This window comes from Rhinichthys klamathensis, unplaced genomic scaffold (assembly GCF_029890125.1).
Source record: "Rhinichthys klamathensis goyatoka isolate OS25496 unplaced genomic scaffold, OSU_Roscu_1.1 h1tg000018l_1, whole genome shotgun sequence".
Classification (NCBI taxonomy): Eukaryota; Metazoa; Chordata; class Actinopteri; order Cypriniformes; family Leuciscidae; genus Rhinichthys; species Rhinichthys klamathensis.
This window is the reverse complement of record NW_026606569.1, coordinates 1,925,464-1,941,155: the sequence shown is the minus strand read 5'-3', so window position 1 is coordinate 1,941,155 and position 15,692 is coordinate 1,925,464. Positions and strand designations below refer to the sequence as shown.

Sequence of the window (15,692 nt, the reverse complement as noted above, 5' to 3'; positions counted from 1 at the left end):
TCTCACACACCAACCTTTTTGTTTTTTCACTTCCCTCTTCCACCAAGTCTCACTTACAGTTCCCTCTATTTCACACAGACAGCCTTATTGCTTCTTGCTACTTCAATCCTTGTCATATAAATTTAAGTTCTATAGACATCTAATGTCATGCATCCATTTACTGGATGAAGAAGTAAAAAACATTATTTCTCCTGGCAGTTCGACATTTTATCTTCAAGCCAACAATCCATTATCTGTTCAAATTTTTTACACACATGTTGAACGCAGCCACAACAACTTTTGTCCCGCTGCCCTGTTCCACTGATTCTCGCACACTCTTAGTCTATTTGTGCTCAGTGTTCCCTCCCTGGGGAAATCATGGTATTTTCTCAGTTTTTTCAATATCTAAAACATACATTTCCCCCCCATACTTTCCTAGTTCTACAGAAAACCGGTGTATCAAATTTGGCATGCTTACTCTGAGATTTTCCCATACTGGCTGTTTTCTGTTCCCTGTGGATTTCTCTTCAACGCGCGTTTTCTCTAATCTGTTTAGGCGTCCCCAACAGACCCGATTCTTTCTTTTAACCCAAATCGGTCGGGTTGCACTATTAGTGCCCTCCTAATTAAGGTTTACCAAAAACTGTTCTGGTTCCCCCTAATTAGCCTCAGTACCTAAAAACAATTTGCTCCGTCGTGGAACAACTAATTTTCAGGGTACCTATCTGTTTGAAATCTCTTGATCTGTTACAGTTCTCACTTAATCCCAGATTATTTATCTGCTTGAAATTTCTTGTTCTGTTACAGACCTCAATTAATCTCAGATCATTTTCCCTCGTATCTGTTTGAAATTTCTTGATCTATATAGATCTCAATTAATCTCAGATTACGTACCACAGAAACAGCCTTCAGCCAATATGGTTCAATTTCACTCTTCTCCCCAATTAAACTGAATTTAATTAACGTACCCAAAAGAAAATAAATTGAACTGTCTCTTACCAGAGATGCTTCTGTTGCCACCGGGTTCTTTCAATTGATTCCAGTGGAGTTTCTCCTGGCCCTGATAGCGGTCGGCCCCTCTCTCTGAAATTTACGAGGTAGAGCTGGAACTGCTCAGTCCAGGTGGCCAAACACCGTCCGCTCTCAGGTCCAGAAGGCACTTCCAAGGAATCCCACTATTCTGACACCAATCTGTTGTGGCAAAAATTCATCTCAAACACACATCACTGCGTAAGAGACACTCAGAGTCAAATTATATAAAATAGAAGTATTTATTCTTGCAAGAATAGGAGCAGTCTAATACAGTTGTTACCCTGTGCAGAAGAGTGACACACCCCCAGACAGACTGAACTAGCTTTTATCTTAGTTTCAAGGCCTTCTTCCCCCCAGAGCCTTCCTCCCAGTAGTTTTCCATAGACGTCACTAGTTGGCCCACTAAGCTCCCCTGCACCAAATGGCCTTCTGACATCTAGGTCAGAGGTCCTTGTTCGTCTGTTCTCTGGAGTGTCTCCCCCTTCTACCTCCCCAGGTACATAAACAGAATCTTCTCTCACTACAAGTGAGAGACACACATGTGACATTCTTTGAATCATCTATATTTAACTAAAGATCAATGAATATCATTAAAATTGCCACCACATACCTCTACTTCTTGTTTACTTCCAGTATACTGCACGCGGGTTTTTGTATGCGCCACACGGCGCATACAAGAAGTTCCTCTACTCAAAAGACCAAGATTCCTTGCGAATAGAACATGCGCAGAACACAAATCAATGTTCCTTTTGATGGGGATATGCCAATACGCGTTTACATGACCAAATATTCGGGTTAGAAAAGGGGTAACCCAGGGATCATATTCGGGTTTTTAAAAACCGGAATATGAGCATATTCGGCTTTTTGCCGGTGTTTACATGGCCGTGCGCGACCGGGTTATTGCTAATACAGTATTACGGTTCTGAACGGGTTATTGGCTGCTTGTAAACGTAGTCACTATTTATAATACATTCTTTTGTGTTATCCTCAAGTCTTTCCAAACTTGTTTGATTTTTCTCTTGCATGAGTTAGCAATGAAAGAATTTACATTTCTGGGTGATCTATACCTATAAAAATTTATGAAATAAATTGATGAAAATAACCTTATCATGTAAGATCTTTAACCCCTCAGTCTTAATACTTAATACACCGAAATTGGATTCATATCTGTTTACCTGATGATTTCTGTGATGTTTCTCCTGTCACTGGTTTGTCCTATAGCACCAGCTGAAGGAGACGCAGAGGTCGTTCCAGCAGAGGATCCAGCAGAGAGAGAAAGATCTTCAGCAGCTGAGAGAGGCTGTGGCGTCTCATAAGGTGAGTCTGGAGAAGAAGAGAAGTTTGAGACGTCTCAGTCAGGACTCACTGATGCTCACTGTGTGATTGTGATGTGTGTCCTAACAGCGCTCTGCACAGACAGCAGTGGAGGACAGTGAGAGGATCTTCACTAAGTTCATCCGCTCCATTGAGAGAAGCCGCTCTGAGGCGACACAGTGGATCAGAGATCAGGAAAAGACTGCAGTGAGTCGAGCTGAAGGACGACTGGAGCGACTGGAGCAGGAGATCAATGATCTGAGGAGGAGAGACGCTGAGCTGGAGCAGCTTTCACACACACAGGATCACATCCATTTCCTGCAGGTAACAGAGATCTAGAAGAACAGGGTCATAGTGGACTTGAGCAAGAGACTCACAGAGATACATTTCATGAAAGCAGAATGAGCCGTTGACTGAAGTGTTGATCTGTGTGTTCGGTTATTATATAATCATCAGTCAGACTCTCTTCTTCTGCTGCAGTTTAAACCACAAAACCTGACCTTGGGATCGTGTCCTAAGAGTCCTTGTGAATTTCAGAGGCAAAAGTTTAGAACTGCTCAAAAGTTATTAATAAAGAAAATAAATAATTAGTAAATAAATAATGGTCAATCTACTCGTTGCCTTTGAGCGCCTTTTCCTGATTAAATCTACTGCCATGTGGAGCCATTGATGCACTTGACATTTATATTATTGCCAGATGTTTGATAATCCAAGTGTTTTCCTAGAAAGTTCACATACAGTGTAAGTGTCAAACGCAAGAACTTATAGCTGTTATATGATATAATGAATATGAGAAGAATGAAGCTGATGCTGTGAAAGTGCTGGATTGAGGAGAGTTACTAAAGATCAACAAGAGCCGCACAAATCTGACAGTAGTGCAGGTTATTAATGAAGTGTGGAGATGATGAGCTTTGATTTCTGTTTTCTGTAGAGTTTCCAGTCTCTCTCAGCTCCTCCTGAATCTACAGACGTAAATGACAATCCCTTCAGTCCTCTCTCCTCTTTTGATGGTGTGAGAGAATCTGTCCGTCAGCTGAGAGACAAACTGGAGGATTTCTGCAAAGTGGAGCTCAAGAAGATCTCTGACAGAGGTAAAGTCCTGGAGATTCTGCTCTCAGAAATGATCCTCCATCATCTCATATCATGTAGAAGATCATATTAGAAATGTCTTAGGAACGGATGCAGGGATCATTTTCTCTTGACATGATAATCACACTCTTCATGTCTGTTGATTTCCACAGTCACTTTCACCAACATTGTTCCCAGAACCAGGAACGACTTCCTACAATGTAAGTCACTAAGAAAACAAGCAGAAAACTCACTGAGTGTGTTCATGTTCTTCCTGTAGAAGTTGAAAGAAAACATGACAGAAGAGTTTTAGAGTTGATCATGTAAATTAGCGAGAACATCGGGGGCACTAGAAGCATCTTTTTTTAAAGGCGCGTAAATGCCAAAGATTTACGAGATGAAACTTGTAGGCCTGGTTTCACAGACAGGGTTTAGATTAAGCCAGGATTAAAGCCACAGGGGGGGCTATTTTCGCCCACCATTAAACCCGAAAATAATCATATAACCATTGCAATAACTCCGAAGCTGTTCGGTTAAGCTAAAAAAGTTGCTTAGTTCACCTTTAAGCCTTAGTTCAATTAGGGCATTTAAGTAGCTTTTATAAACGCACCTTAGAAAAAAAACATTACTGGTGTGCATCTTGAGACAAAACAATGGCACTGATGTATTTTAAGATATGCACATTCAAGTTAATCTACGTAATTAATTTCTAAAGCGGGTATTAAACACTTTGAAATATAATTCCTCTTTACGTGCTTTTTTAATTATATATAGGTAAAAATAATAATAATATACACCAAAATATATATTATAAATAAAAATCTGTCCCCGATAAAAAGTTTGGGGTCGGTAAGGTTTAAAAAAAATTGTTTTTTTGAAAGAATACTTCATTTATTTGATCAAAATACAGTAAAAACAGTAATATTGTGGAATGTTATTACTAATTAAAAGAACTGTTTTCTATTTTAATATGTTTTAAAAAATGTAAAATAATAATGTGGAATGTGTGGAGGTGTTTTTATCTGGACTCTTTGATGAACAGAAAGATTGAAATAGAAATATGAAATGAAAAATAGAAATGTGAGTTATTTTAAATTATTTAAAATAGACATGTTTATTCATATTTTAAATGTCTTTACTGTTGTTGTAAAAATTATATCATGTAATGAAATAACTATATCATACTTACTGACATCCAAAAAAGCAAGACTCGTGACTTTAACAAAGATGTAAATCAGGACAGGCCTAAACTGGGGATTCAACATATTCTTCAAAAACAGGACATCTTCTAAAACCAAGGAATAAATATGGGTAACTCTTTATTTTAAGGTGATGTGGTTACATGTTTCTACATGTACTTACTATAGTCATAACAGTAAATTGTGCGTAATTACAAGTAACTAACCATAAACCAAACCCTAACTGTAACTCTATAGTAAGTACATGTAGTTAATTGATATTACTCAATATTGACTAGAGTACAATGACACTACATCACCTTAAAATAAAGTGTAACCTAAATATGATTATTTTACACTGAAAGCCAATTAAAAACATTGATCCAAGATTTAGAGGTAAAATCACAGTAGTAAAAAAAAGTATTTTCAAGAGTTTCAGGAAAGGAAGAAAAAACTGAAACTCTTCAGTAAAAAAATATTCCACTATGTTTTTATGCTAAACAGGATTTTGTATCATTTCACTTAAATTTGTGAGTCAACAGATGGAAATTTAAAAAGCTCAAGATACACTGCACAAGTTCTTTAGTCAAGAGCAGTGAATCATTTTCTCTGTTCCCTTTCGTTTGGAAACTCCTACGTCTCGTCGGAGAAGTTTCCAACGAATTGGGATCACGCTAGGGAGACCAATTGACTTAGAGTGAAACTAAAACCTGCCAATGAATATTGGCATGCAGGATTTGCATTCCGCGTCCCGCCTACCAGTGCGGGTATAAAGCGGAAGCGATCGCATACAAATGCTTTTTGCTTCGGAGCCGAACGGATGTGTCCACGGAGTGATGAGACAACGAGTCTCTGTTTTCACGAGACCTCTCTGTGTTGGTGTTACGGCGCTTCAGTGATCTTCGCGAGCTCCCGGGCGCTGGCTGTTACTGCACGCAATCTACATCTTTAAACAAAGAGCTGTTTTCACAGCTGGTATTCGGTTGAGTGCACACAGCGGGCTTGCAGTTTCCCCGCTGTGTTGCCGCGTTGATCCCTGTGTGCTTCTGCACAATAAGAGAGCGTTTCTGTAAAAGAGCAAAACGGGTGAAGATCGCGTCCTTTTCAGGATGACGTTTCACCCGTTTGTTTCTGGATGCGGTCGTTTCCTGTCCTCATTTGACGGCCACAATCACTGTTTCACATGCCTGGGCTTAAGCATGTTGAGACTGCGTTCGTGGGTGGTTCATGTTCTCTCATGAGAGCATGACCACGTCGGCACATTGTTCGTCTCCCCTTTCTCGTAAAGGGTTGAGCTGCTCAGTGTGCCGTCGAGCTGCTGGCTGTCAGCGCAGGTTGTCACGGCAACCCAGCGCGCGTCATTCGGCGCTCAAGTGCCTCAAACGAGGTGGAGTCCCTTTGCCTATTCCCCGATCTAGTTCCTCTTCTGGTGGCCACCAGAAAAGGGCTACTTTGGCTAATAGCATTGGTGATCTGAGGATTACAGTGAGCGTGTCCCCTCACTCCTCTAGCGCATCGCAAACATTCTGAAACTGTTTGTGGGAGGTTTATGCTCTCTTATGAGAGCTTTACCACGTCGGCACGTTGTTCGTCTTGCCTTTCTCACTAGGGCTTGAGCGCTCAGCGTGCCGTGTGTCATCAAGGTTGATGGCCACGTTCACTGTCTCGCATGCCTGGCAGCTTTTGGCTGGAATTTCTGGTTCTTCTCATGAGGGACCAAGTATTTCATTCGGGGCTCCAGGGGAGGATCAATGTCGATCGCTGCATCAGAGAGAGGGCTGTTACACTCTGGAAATGATGATGCTGAGTTCCCACTGTAATGGTGTGTGTGCTCATGCTGAATCAGATTCCGACTTGACAGCCACACTTCCCGGGCTACTCTGGGGGTGCTGGGCACTTCTTTCTCGATGCTCCTATCTCACAAGGTTTGCCTTTTTCGGCGACACTGTTGGAGATTGTGCCCAGCGGCTCTCCACAGTTCAGAAGCAGGTTGAGGAAACCAAGAGCTTGACCCGATGTGCTTCCGAGTCACTCGTGGTTTCTCCTCAGTCTGTTTGTCGCCAAGGGTGTTAGTCCCCTATGGAAAATCTGTCACAGCCAGCTCTACTGTGACGTCTAGCTTTCACAAGAAGACGGTGCCACCTGTCTCAGCAGCCCTGAGACGGGTGACCCAGCGTCGGAGGAAGTTGCTCTCCGGGAGATGGTGTCCTCACCTCTCCCTCGGAGGAGGACCGGGTGGAGAATCTTGGTTTAATTTCTGTTCCGCCGCTGGCTCCCCAGAGTCCAGGTACCCACATTTTCTATAGAACAATTTCTTCCATCTCTGGGTCACAAGAGGGTGCGGACTGCAGTAAGCAACGCTCCCATGCCTTGCCACTCCTTTCCCCCTCTTTCACAGCTCAGATGTCAGTGACGCCACCATGGCCTCGTCACTCTCGTCTCCCGCTGGGCAAGGAGGCGTGGAAACCTGGACTCGACGTCCCCTCCTTTCTACGCCTCGGGACAGCCTGAACGCCTCTGGGCCTTCCCTGCCATCTGCCCCCCGGTGGAAGCAGGTAAGTGTTGCCCTGCACACCCAGACCTCTCTCGGCCGCAGTAATGCCTCCGGAGTCCGGTCCCTGCCTTCCACTTCGCTGCCCCTCCGCGGGTACGCCGGTGGTCCGGGTGGGCTGGTTGGTACGGTCTCTCGAAGCATGGCTAGCGCTCCGAGGCCGACCCGCTGGCTCATCCGTACCATCCGGCTCGGCTATGCAATTCAGTTTGCCCGCCGGCCTCCCAAGTACAGGGGCATCCGCTTCACCCAAGTGCTGAGCGTCGATGCCCCTGTCTTGTGGAAAGAGATCGTCGTCCTGCTGGCGAAGGACGTGATCGGGCCAGTTCCTCCAGCCAAGATGAGGTCTGGGTTCTACTGCCCTTACTTCATTGTACCCAAGAAAGGCCGAGTCAAGTCAAGTCAAGCTTTTATTAAGATCCCTTATGGGCAATTTGGATGCAGTACAGATAGACAGACACAAACTGAAACATACAGTACATCATAATAGCAATAGCAATACACATTAAGGATTTCAAAATACAATAAATAAATAAGATATAGAATAAAAAATATAAAAACCTTAATAAATACCTTTGAGACTTATTTAGTAGTCTAATTGCACTCGGAACAAAAGAGAATTTGTATCGATTATTTTTAATCTTTGGAAACTTATAACGACAACCTGAGGGCAGCATAGAGAACTCTGGATATAAGAAGTGTTCACTGTCTAAAATCACAGAATGGGCTCGACTCAAAACATTTCTGTTAAACAGACCTGTCAAGCATCTTTGCTCTTTGCCTATGATCTTCCCACTGTTTTTGACTAATTAATTTAGTGTATTTTTGTATTTCACACTAGGCGGTGGGTTACGGCCGATCCTGGAGTTTTGAATCGGGCCCTGCATAAGCTCCCGTTCAAAATGCTCACGCAGAAGTGCATCTTCAAATGCATCAGTCCCCAGGATTGGTTTGCAGCGATCGACCTGAAGGACGCGTACTTTCATGTCTCGATTCTTCCTCAACACAGGCCTTTTCTTCGGTTTGCGTCCGAGGGTCGAGTATTTTAGTACAAGGTCCTACCCTTCGGTCTGGCCCTGTTGCCCCGTGTCTTCACGGAAGTCCTGGAGGCGGCCATTGTTCCCATGAGATAACATGGCGTTCGCATTCTCAACTATCTCGTCGACTGGCTCATAATAGCTCACTCGCGAGATCTGTTGTGTGAACACAGGGACATGGTGCTCCGGCACCTCAGCTGCTTGGGACTTCAGGTCAACTAGGACGAGAGCAAACTCTGCCCACGCAGAGGATCTCTTATCTCGGTATGGAGTTGGACTCGGTTGTTCAGACTGTCAGTGCTCAACTGCCTCAAATCCTTTCAAGGCAGGTCAGCGGTCCCACTGAAACAGTTTCAGAGGCTCCTGGGGCATATGGCAGTCGCAGTAACGCCGCTCGGCCTGCTTCATATGAGACCGCTTCAGCGCTGGCCTTACGATCGAGTCCCGAGATGGGCGTGGCAGAGTGGCACATTCCGGGTCAACATTACCCCGCACTGTCGCCAAACCTTCAGTCCCTGGTCAGATCCTGCGTTTCTACGGGCCTGAGTGCCCTTAGTCCAGGTGTCCAGGCATGCTGTGGTTCTCACAGATGCCTCTGCCAACGGATGGGGGGCCACATACAACGGGTATGCAGTTTCAGGTCTGTGGACGGGGCCTCAACTGCATTGGCACATTAACTGCCTAGAGTTGCAAGCAGTACGCTTAGCCTTGTGCCGCCGCAGGGGCTCCGCAGCGTTCCCTCCTACGGGTTGGGCACGCTTCCCCAGTGTTATCAAAAATCCACTTCCGCAAAAATCTTGCGGAACAGCAGTGTGATTCTAGGTAAGGTAAGAAACTGCTATGCGGGAAGCTAAGCTGGGCGCTGGAAGGGGTCAGCACCATGGCGTTTTATTAGGGATCCCAATTCGTTGGAAACTCCTCCGACGAGACGTAGGAGTTCCCGAACGAAAGGGAATGTCTCGGTTACGTATGGTAACTCTCGTTCCCTGAGGAGGGAACGAAGACGTCTCGTCCCGTCGCCATGCTTGCTGTACCTTTGCGGAGGACTGGACTCCGTTCGGCTCGTATGCGCTCGCTTCCGCTTCGCTTCTCGCTTCCGCTTCGCTTCTCGCTTCCGCTTCGCTTCTCGCTTCCGCTTCGCTTCTCGCTTCCGCTTTATTTATTATTCAGTTGCTCGCTAGAGCAACTGAAAGCTCTGCTCCCCATAGTAACAAGGCGGACACGGGGAACAGTGAAATGGATGGAAGAAGAGGATCTAAGAGTGCAAACGGGTGTGGGTATATGGAGAAGATCAAAAAGATATGAAGGGGCGAGATTATGAATGACTTTAAAAGTGAGGAGAAGTATTTTATAGTTGATACGGTAAATTATAGGTAGCCAATGGAGCTGTTGTAAGATAGGAGTGATGTGATGAATAGAGGGGGTTCGAGTGATAATACGAGCAGCTGAATTTTGGACCATTTGAAGTTTACGGAGGGTTTTATGCGGGAGGCCAAACAAAAGGGAATTGCAGTAATCTAAACGAGAAGTGACTAAACTATGAACAAGAATGGCAGTGGAGGGAGGCGTGAGGAAAGGGCGGAGACGGTTGATATTTCGAAGATGATAGTAAGCAGACCGGGTAACATTATTAACATGAGACGTAAAAGAGAGGGTGCTATCGAAGATGACACCCAGACTCTTAACCTGAAGGGAGGGGGAGATGAAGGATTCATCAATGGGAATAGAAAAATTATGGAGTTTGTTTAATGTTGATCTTGTACCTATAAGAAGCAATTCTGTTTTATTGCTATTTAATTTAACCTGTTAAGCTTCAAGCCCACTTTTGAAAAATCCCCAGAAATGACATACCCAAACTAAAACAGATACAGTTCATGAACCCTTTGCACTAAAAGCACAAGTATGATCTAATTTGAAAGCTGACACCTGGTTGTTTATTGTAAATGTAGAATTAATTATTGTCATAATGAAAAAAACAATTTTAAATAGCTTCAAAGTTTTGTAAAGTTATTAGAAATTTATTTTTATGAAACATCTTCATGAAAATAAAATTGAAGTTGGCCCTGGAGCAATCTAGAAATGCACTGCAGCTAAAGCCACATGTCTGACCATTTTATATTTAAAATCTGAAAATGATAAGTATAAAGCTCTGTATTTAGTTAAATGTTTTTCAAGATCATGTCAAATTACTTTATTTTGATTAGACTCTATTAGCAAACTGATGTTTAGTCATCTTCTGAGTCATCTATTCAGTCTATTGTCTCTATTGTTTTGTGGTGCCCCATTCAGTCTCAGTCTCCCCTGCACACATTTACACCTCTCCAGACTGGTTATTATGGCTCTAAATATGCATTTCTTTTGTCTGCATTATAGCTACTAACGACGACTGGCTATTCACAAGCTATTCATAGGGTTTCAAACCCTAATTTCTTTTATCAAAGTTCTCACTAAATATTTGAAACTGGTATCAAATGCACTGAAACATTTCAGTAAGCATTCCTATTTAGAAAAAAAATCATAAAACAATAACTGCTCGTGGCAGGTGCGCCTGGGCTCGCTAGCATGTTAGCTTAGCACACCATCAATACACGACCATTTATGAGATTAAAACTATGTTTGCGCTCCAAACTCACTATATAACGCAAGTCTAGTGTTTTAAGTAATCTTCTGTGATCTAACTTGGCTTCAGATAAATAAAAAAATCAGACAGAAAATGTATTATTTAGTGTTCTGAACGATGATGAAATCTATATCGATTAGCATTACATTATAAATATAATCTATTATTATGAAATACCTGGCATGGCTTGAAGAACACAGGTAACTCAAATATCATTGCAATCATGTTTATTGTCTTCAAAACATCTTTATCTGCATGTTACAGCGATCTCTGTACTTTCTGTTAGTGATGGGCGGATCGATCCTAAAGTATCGATACTTCGATACTGACGTGGTATCGAAAAGGATCGATCCTCACATAAAAATATCGATCCAAATGTGTATTTTTTTTACCAGTAATTTTTTATTAATTTAGCACGCAATTCAGTGCGAAAAATAAGCGAATGTTAGTGGGTAATTGTGTAGGATAGAACCTTTTCTCCTAGTCATCTGTATACAAGACGAAACCAATCAATCACAGAGAGCGTTCGATGCTCGTGCTTCGCTGAGCTCACATGTCCAGTGCATTTGGGAAACGAAGCCTTGCTTAGATGTCAGAGAAACAATCAGGCGTTATTTCGCAATAAATAAACCAAAACTGTACATAACGATTTAAAATGTTGACGTCAGTAAGATCTTTTTTATGAAATTAATATTTTTATTCAACAAGGATCGACGCATTAAATTGATCAAAAGTGACAGTCAAGGGTTTTACACTGTTAAAAAAAATCTACTTCACATAAATGCTGTTCTTTCAACTTTGTTCATCAAATAATTCTGCATAAAATGTTTCATAGTTTCCGACAAAATATGAAACTGTTTTTAACATTGATAATAATAAGAAATGTTTCCTGAGCAGCAAATCAGCATATTAAAATGAATTATCATCATGACTGGAGTAATGATGCCGAAAATTCAGCCTTGATCACATGAATAAATTACAGTTTACTATGGCATAGAAAACAGATAGCCTATGTTAAATTGTTAAATTGTAATATTACAGTTTTTACTAAGAGAAATAAAAATCTTACAGACCCCAAACTTTTGAACAGTAGGCTAGTACTAGTAGGCTAGTACTATAATTAGGGTAGTTTTGTAAAAGTCACTGACTAATTAAAGGGGAGTTGAGAGCACAAATCACAAAATAGGACTAGTAGTCATGAAAACGTGTTCAGATTTAGCATATTAATGATGCATTCACCTCATAAATCATGACACACTGCTCTAGCACAGGAAAGTGCATACAAGTTCAAATGCATGCTTTTAAAATGAAAAAGTATCGGTATCGGTATCGATATCGGCGATACTGGCCCTGTATTTACTTGGTATCGGATCGATACAGAAATTTGCAGTATCGCCCATCACTACTTTCTGTATCACTCAGTGACGTCCTGGAATGTCACATGACTATGGGTCTTCTTCATGATCCATTTATGGACTTTTATTGGACATAATAGCGCCCCCATGCTATTGGTATGAATGGAAAACACAGCACATCTCAGTAAGAAGCGATCATTATGATTACATCGACGCATTTGGGTATAAATTCAATAAATATTATTCCTGTCTATAGAAATATGATGTGAATCTATGAGAATATATCAATATTTCTCCACATCTGCACATTGTTGAGCTAAAAGCCCTCAGGGACGTTGTTTTGTGAATCGCTGTCATGACGACAGCACGGAGTGTTTTTTTATGAATGGACCAGCTGACGCTCATAATTCATATTAAAGGTATCGACTCCTTTTTTTCATTTCATAACTCCTGACACAAATTAAGACATAACTGTCACTATAAGTTTCTCAGAATACAATAGTGGTCAAATACTGAATCTTGAGTCTTATATCTTTTTAATGATGTATAGTTTGTCAAGGTATAACATTAAATCTGATAGTATATTTGAACTAAAAAAAAAAAAAAACGCTTCAGTGCGCCGACGCTCTGGAGAAGGTTAAGAGGTTAAGGAAGTTTGAAGTGAACCAGGATTTTATGTCAAGAAGACAGTTAGTAAGGGAAGATGGTGGAAGTTTTGAATTCGGTTTGGTTGAAAGATAGAGCGGGGTGTCATCTGCGTAGCAATGGAACTGAATCTGATATTTACGGAAGATGTGACCAAGAGGAAGAAGATAAATAATGAAAAGCAGGGGTCCCAGGACAGAGCCCTGGGGCACTCCTGTAATGACAGGAACTGAATGAGAGGTGAATGATTTTAACTGAATGAACTGAGTGCGGCCTGAGAGATAGGAAAAAAAACAGTTAAGAGGTGTGTTAGTGATACCAATAGAGGGAAGTCTGTCTAAAAGAATAGTGAGCGAAATTGTATCGAAGGCCGCGCTCAAATCAAGCAGAAGGAGAATGGATAGTAAACCAGAGTCAGCAGCCAGGAGAAGGTCATTAGTGATTTTGAGGAGTGCCAGTAACGCCATTGCATGCCAATATTCATCGGCTCCTTTTAGTTTCACTCTAAGTCAGTTGGTCTCCCTAGCGGGATCCCAATTCTTTGGAAACTCCTCCGACGAGACGTCTCCGTTCCCTCCTCAGGGAACGAGGGTTACCATACGTAACCGAGACGTTCCCTTTGTTCTTTGATTAACTTTACTGACAGAAAGCTTTGGCTGCTGGCCCTTTAAGAGCAGCCATTGCTGAGACGCGGATCTCACACGCGCCTCATTTTCTCACAACTTTTTATGTCCATCATAAGACTGCTCTTATGTTATGAAGATACTCTACAAACGACAATTTGGCATAATTGTGTGTGTTATTGTTCGTTCAAGCGCGAGAGATAACAATTCCGGCGCGCGGTCTGTGCATGCGCATGAAACTGGCGCACGTCTTTCTGTGAGTCACAGTCGGACATTCACAGGCAGCGCGCTCTTTTTTGACTTGTCGCGCATAATGCTGCTTTAACAGTCCTAATTTGTTTATTTCACATAGGCAAGGCAAGGCAAGTTTATTTATATAGCACATTTCATACACAATGGTAATTCAAAGTGCTTTACATAGAAAAATCTAAAGAAATAAGAATAAATAAAACAGTTAAGAATAAAGAAATTAAAATAATCATAAGAAAAAAGAATAATTAAAACCACATAAAATCACAGCATTTTGCATAAAAGCTAACCTTGCGGGAATGGTTTAAATTATACGCAATCCCCGCATTCCCGCCCCGGAATTCAAGCCCTGATACAGCATAGCGAGGATCCGCTATGAAGAACGACCAGACAGACGACATCGTTGCTCCCTCACCAAAGGCAAAGTCAAACTGCTGACTTTGACTTTTTTTGCCGCCTCCAGCACCTGCTTCAGCACATTATGTGACATGTATGCGCTCATGCATAAACAAACATCCCCGCCCCCACACTCACGTCAAATACACAGGAATGATTATCGTCCTGTTCACATCGGCCCTATTTTGACATCGGAACGATACCAATGTTTAAAAAATTGACCATATCGGCCGATATTATATCGGCGGCCGATATATCGTGCACCACTAAATTTAATGAATCCTTGCTTAATTAATGTATCAGTTTCTTTAAAAAAATATCAAATTAAAGGTCAATTTGTTCTACCATTTGAATAATGTAAATATAATAATAGAATTATAATTAGAAAATTATAACAAACAGAATAATAATCAACATTAATATTCAGGGAAGACGATTAGACAATATTTTATTTAGAGGGGGGTGTCAGGGACCTGGATGATGGATAATGATAATGATGATTTGCACAGGATATCAGACAGATTCATAATTCCTGATTCTGATGTGTTTTCTCTCCATCAGACTCTCATCGGCTCACTCTGGATCCGAACACAGTGAATAAACGCCTCCTTCTGTCTGAGAGGAACAAAGTGATTACTAACACTGGCAGAGTCCAGTCGTATCCTGATCATCCAGACAGATTTGATGATGTGCGTCAGGTGTTGTGTAGAGAGAGTGTGTGTGGACGCTGTTACTGGGAGATTGAGTGGAGTAGGAATAATGTGTGTATATCAGTGTCATATAAGAGCATCAGCAGGAAGGGATCGGGTAAAGAGTGTGTGTTTGGATCTAATGATCAGTCCTGGAGTTTGATCTGCTCTTCCTACAGTTACTCATTCAGACACAATAACAGAGAGACTAAACTCCCTGTAAAGCCCATCAGCAGGAGAACAGGAGTGTGTGTGGATGATGATGATGATGATGATGATGATGATGATGATGATTTAGAGACTCTCAGCAGGAGAATAGGAGTGTGTGTGGATCACAGTGCAGGAACTCTGTCCTTTTACAGCGTCTCTGACACAATAAACCTCATACACACAGTCCAGACCACATTCACTCAACCGCTCTATCCTGGGTTTGGGCTTTATAATGGATCATCAGTGAAACTGTGTCGATGAGTGAGAACAGACTGTAGAGAGATTCTACCCATAATGCTTTGGGCTGCATGATAAATCAGTAACAGTGAGATGTTATAGAGTCTCTTATTTTCTCTGCATTACATTAATACTTCAGCTGAACTTCTGTCACTGAAATAACATGAAATAAATAAATCCTCATATAGACAGTAAGATCATTGTGAGTGTGTGTGTGTGTGTGTGTGTGTGATTTACCATTCACTTGAAAATGTATTGTTAAATAATAATAAAAAATTGTAAAAATGATAAATGTCAGTTTATTAATAAATGTGAAATATATAAACCCAGATCATCTGATTGCACTGTAAACACTTGACCAGTGAAAGTATGAGCACAATTATTCTAATATTAACAAGTTTACTGTAAATAAACCTCCTCCTGAACAGACCTGATGCTCTGAGAAAAGATAAAGACAACAAGATTGAGTCGAATCATCATCATCAGTTCAATCCAGATAACTCAGAAAT

The 15,692-nt window shown here is 41.6% G+C and overlaps 1 protein-coding gene across 1 annotated transcript in view; it reads left to right on the top strand.

Moving 5' to 3' along the window:
- The window catches only part of LOC130070649 (tripartite motif-containing protein 16-like), a 31,511-nt gene extending 16,102 nt beyond the window's left edge, over window positions 1-15,409 (top strand). The window contains exons 2-7 of the mRNA XM_056235124.1: window positions 2,233-2,328; window positions 2,416-2,649; window positions 3,257-3,416; window positions 3,567-3,614; window positions 14,609-14,982; window positions 15,037-15,409. Of these exons, the coding sequence (XP_056091099.1) occupies window positions 2,233-2,328; window positions 2,416-2,649; window positions 3,257-3,416; window positions 3,567-3,614; window positions 14,609-14,982; window positions 15,037-15,207 (1,083 nt within the window). The 3' untranslated portion in view covers window positions 15,208-15,409. The remainder of the gene's footprint in view (window positions 1-2,232; window positions 2,329-2,415; window positions 2,650-3,256; window positions 3,417-3,566; window positions 3,615-14,608; window positions 14,983-15,036) is intronic.
- The last annotated feature ends 283 nt before the right edge of the window (window positions 15,410-15,692 follow it).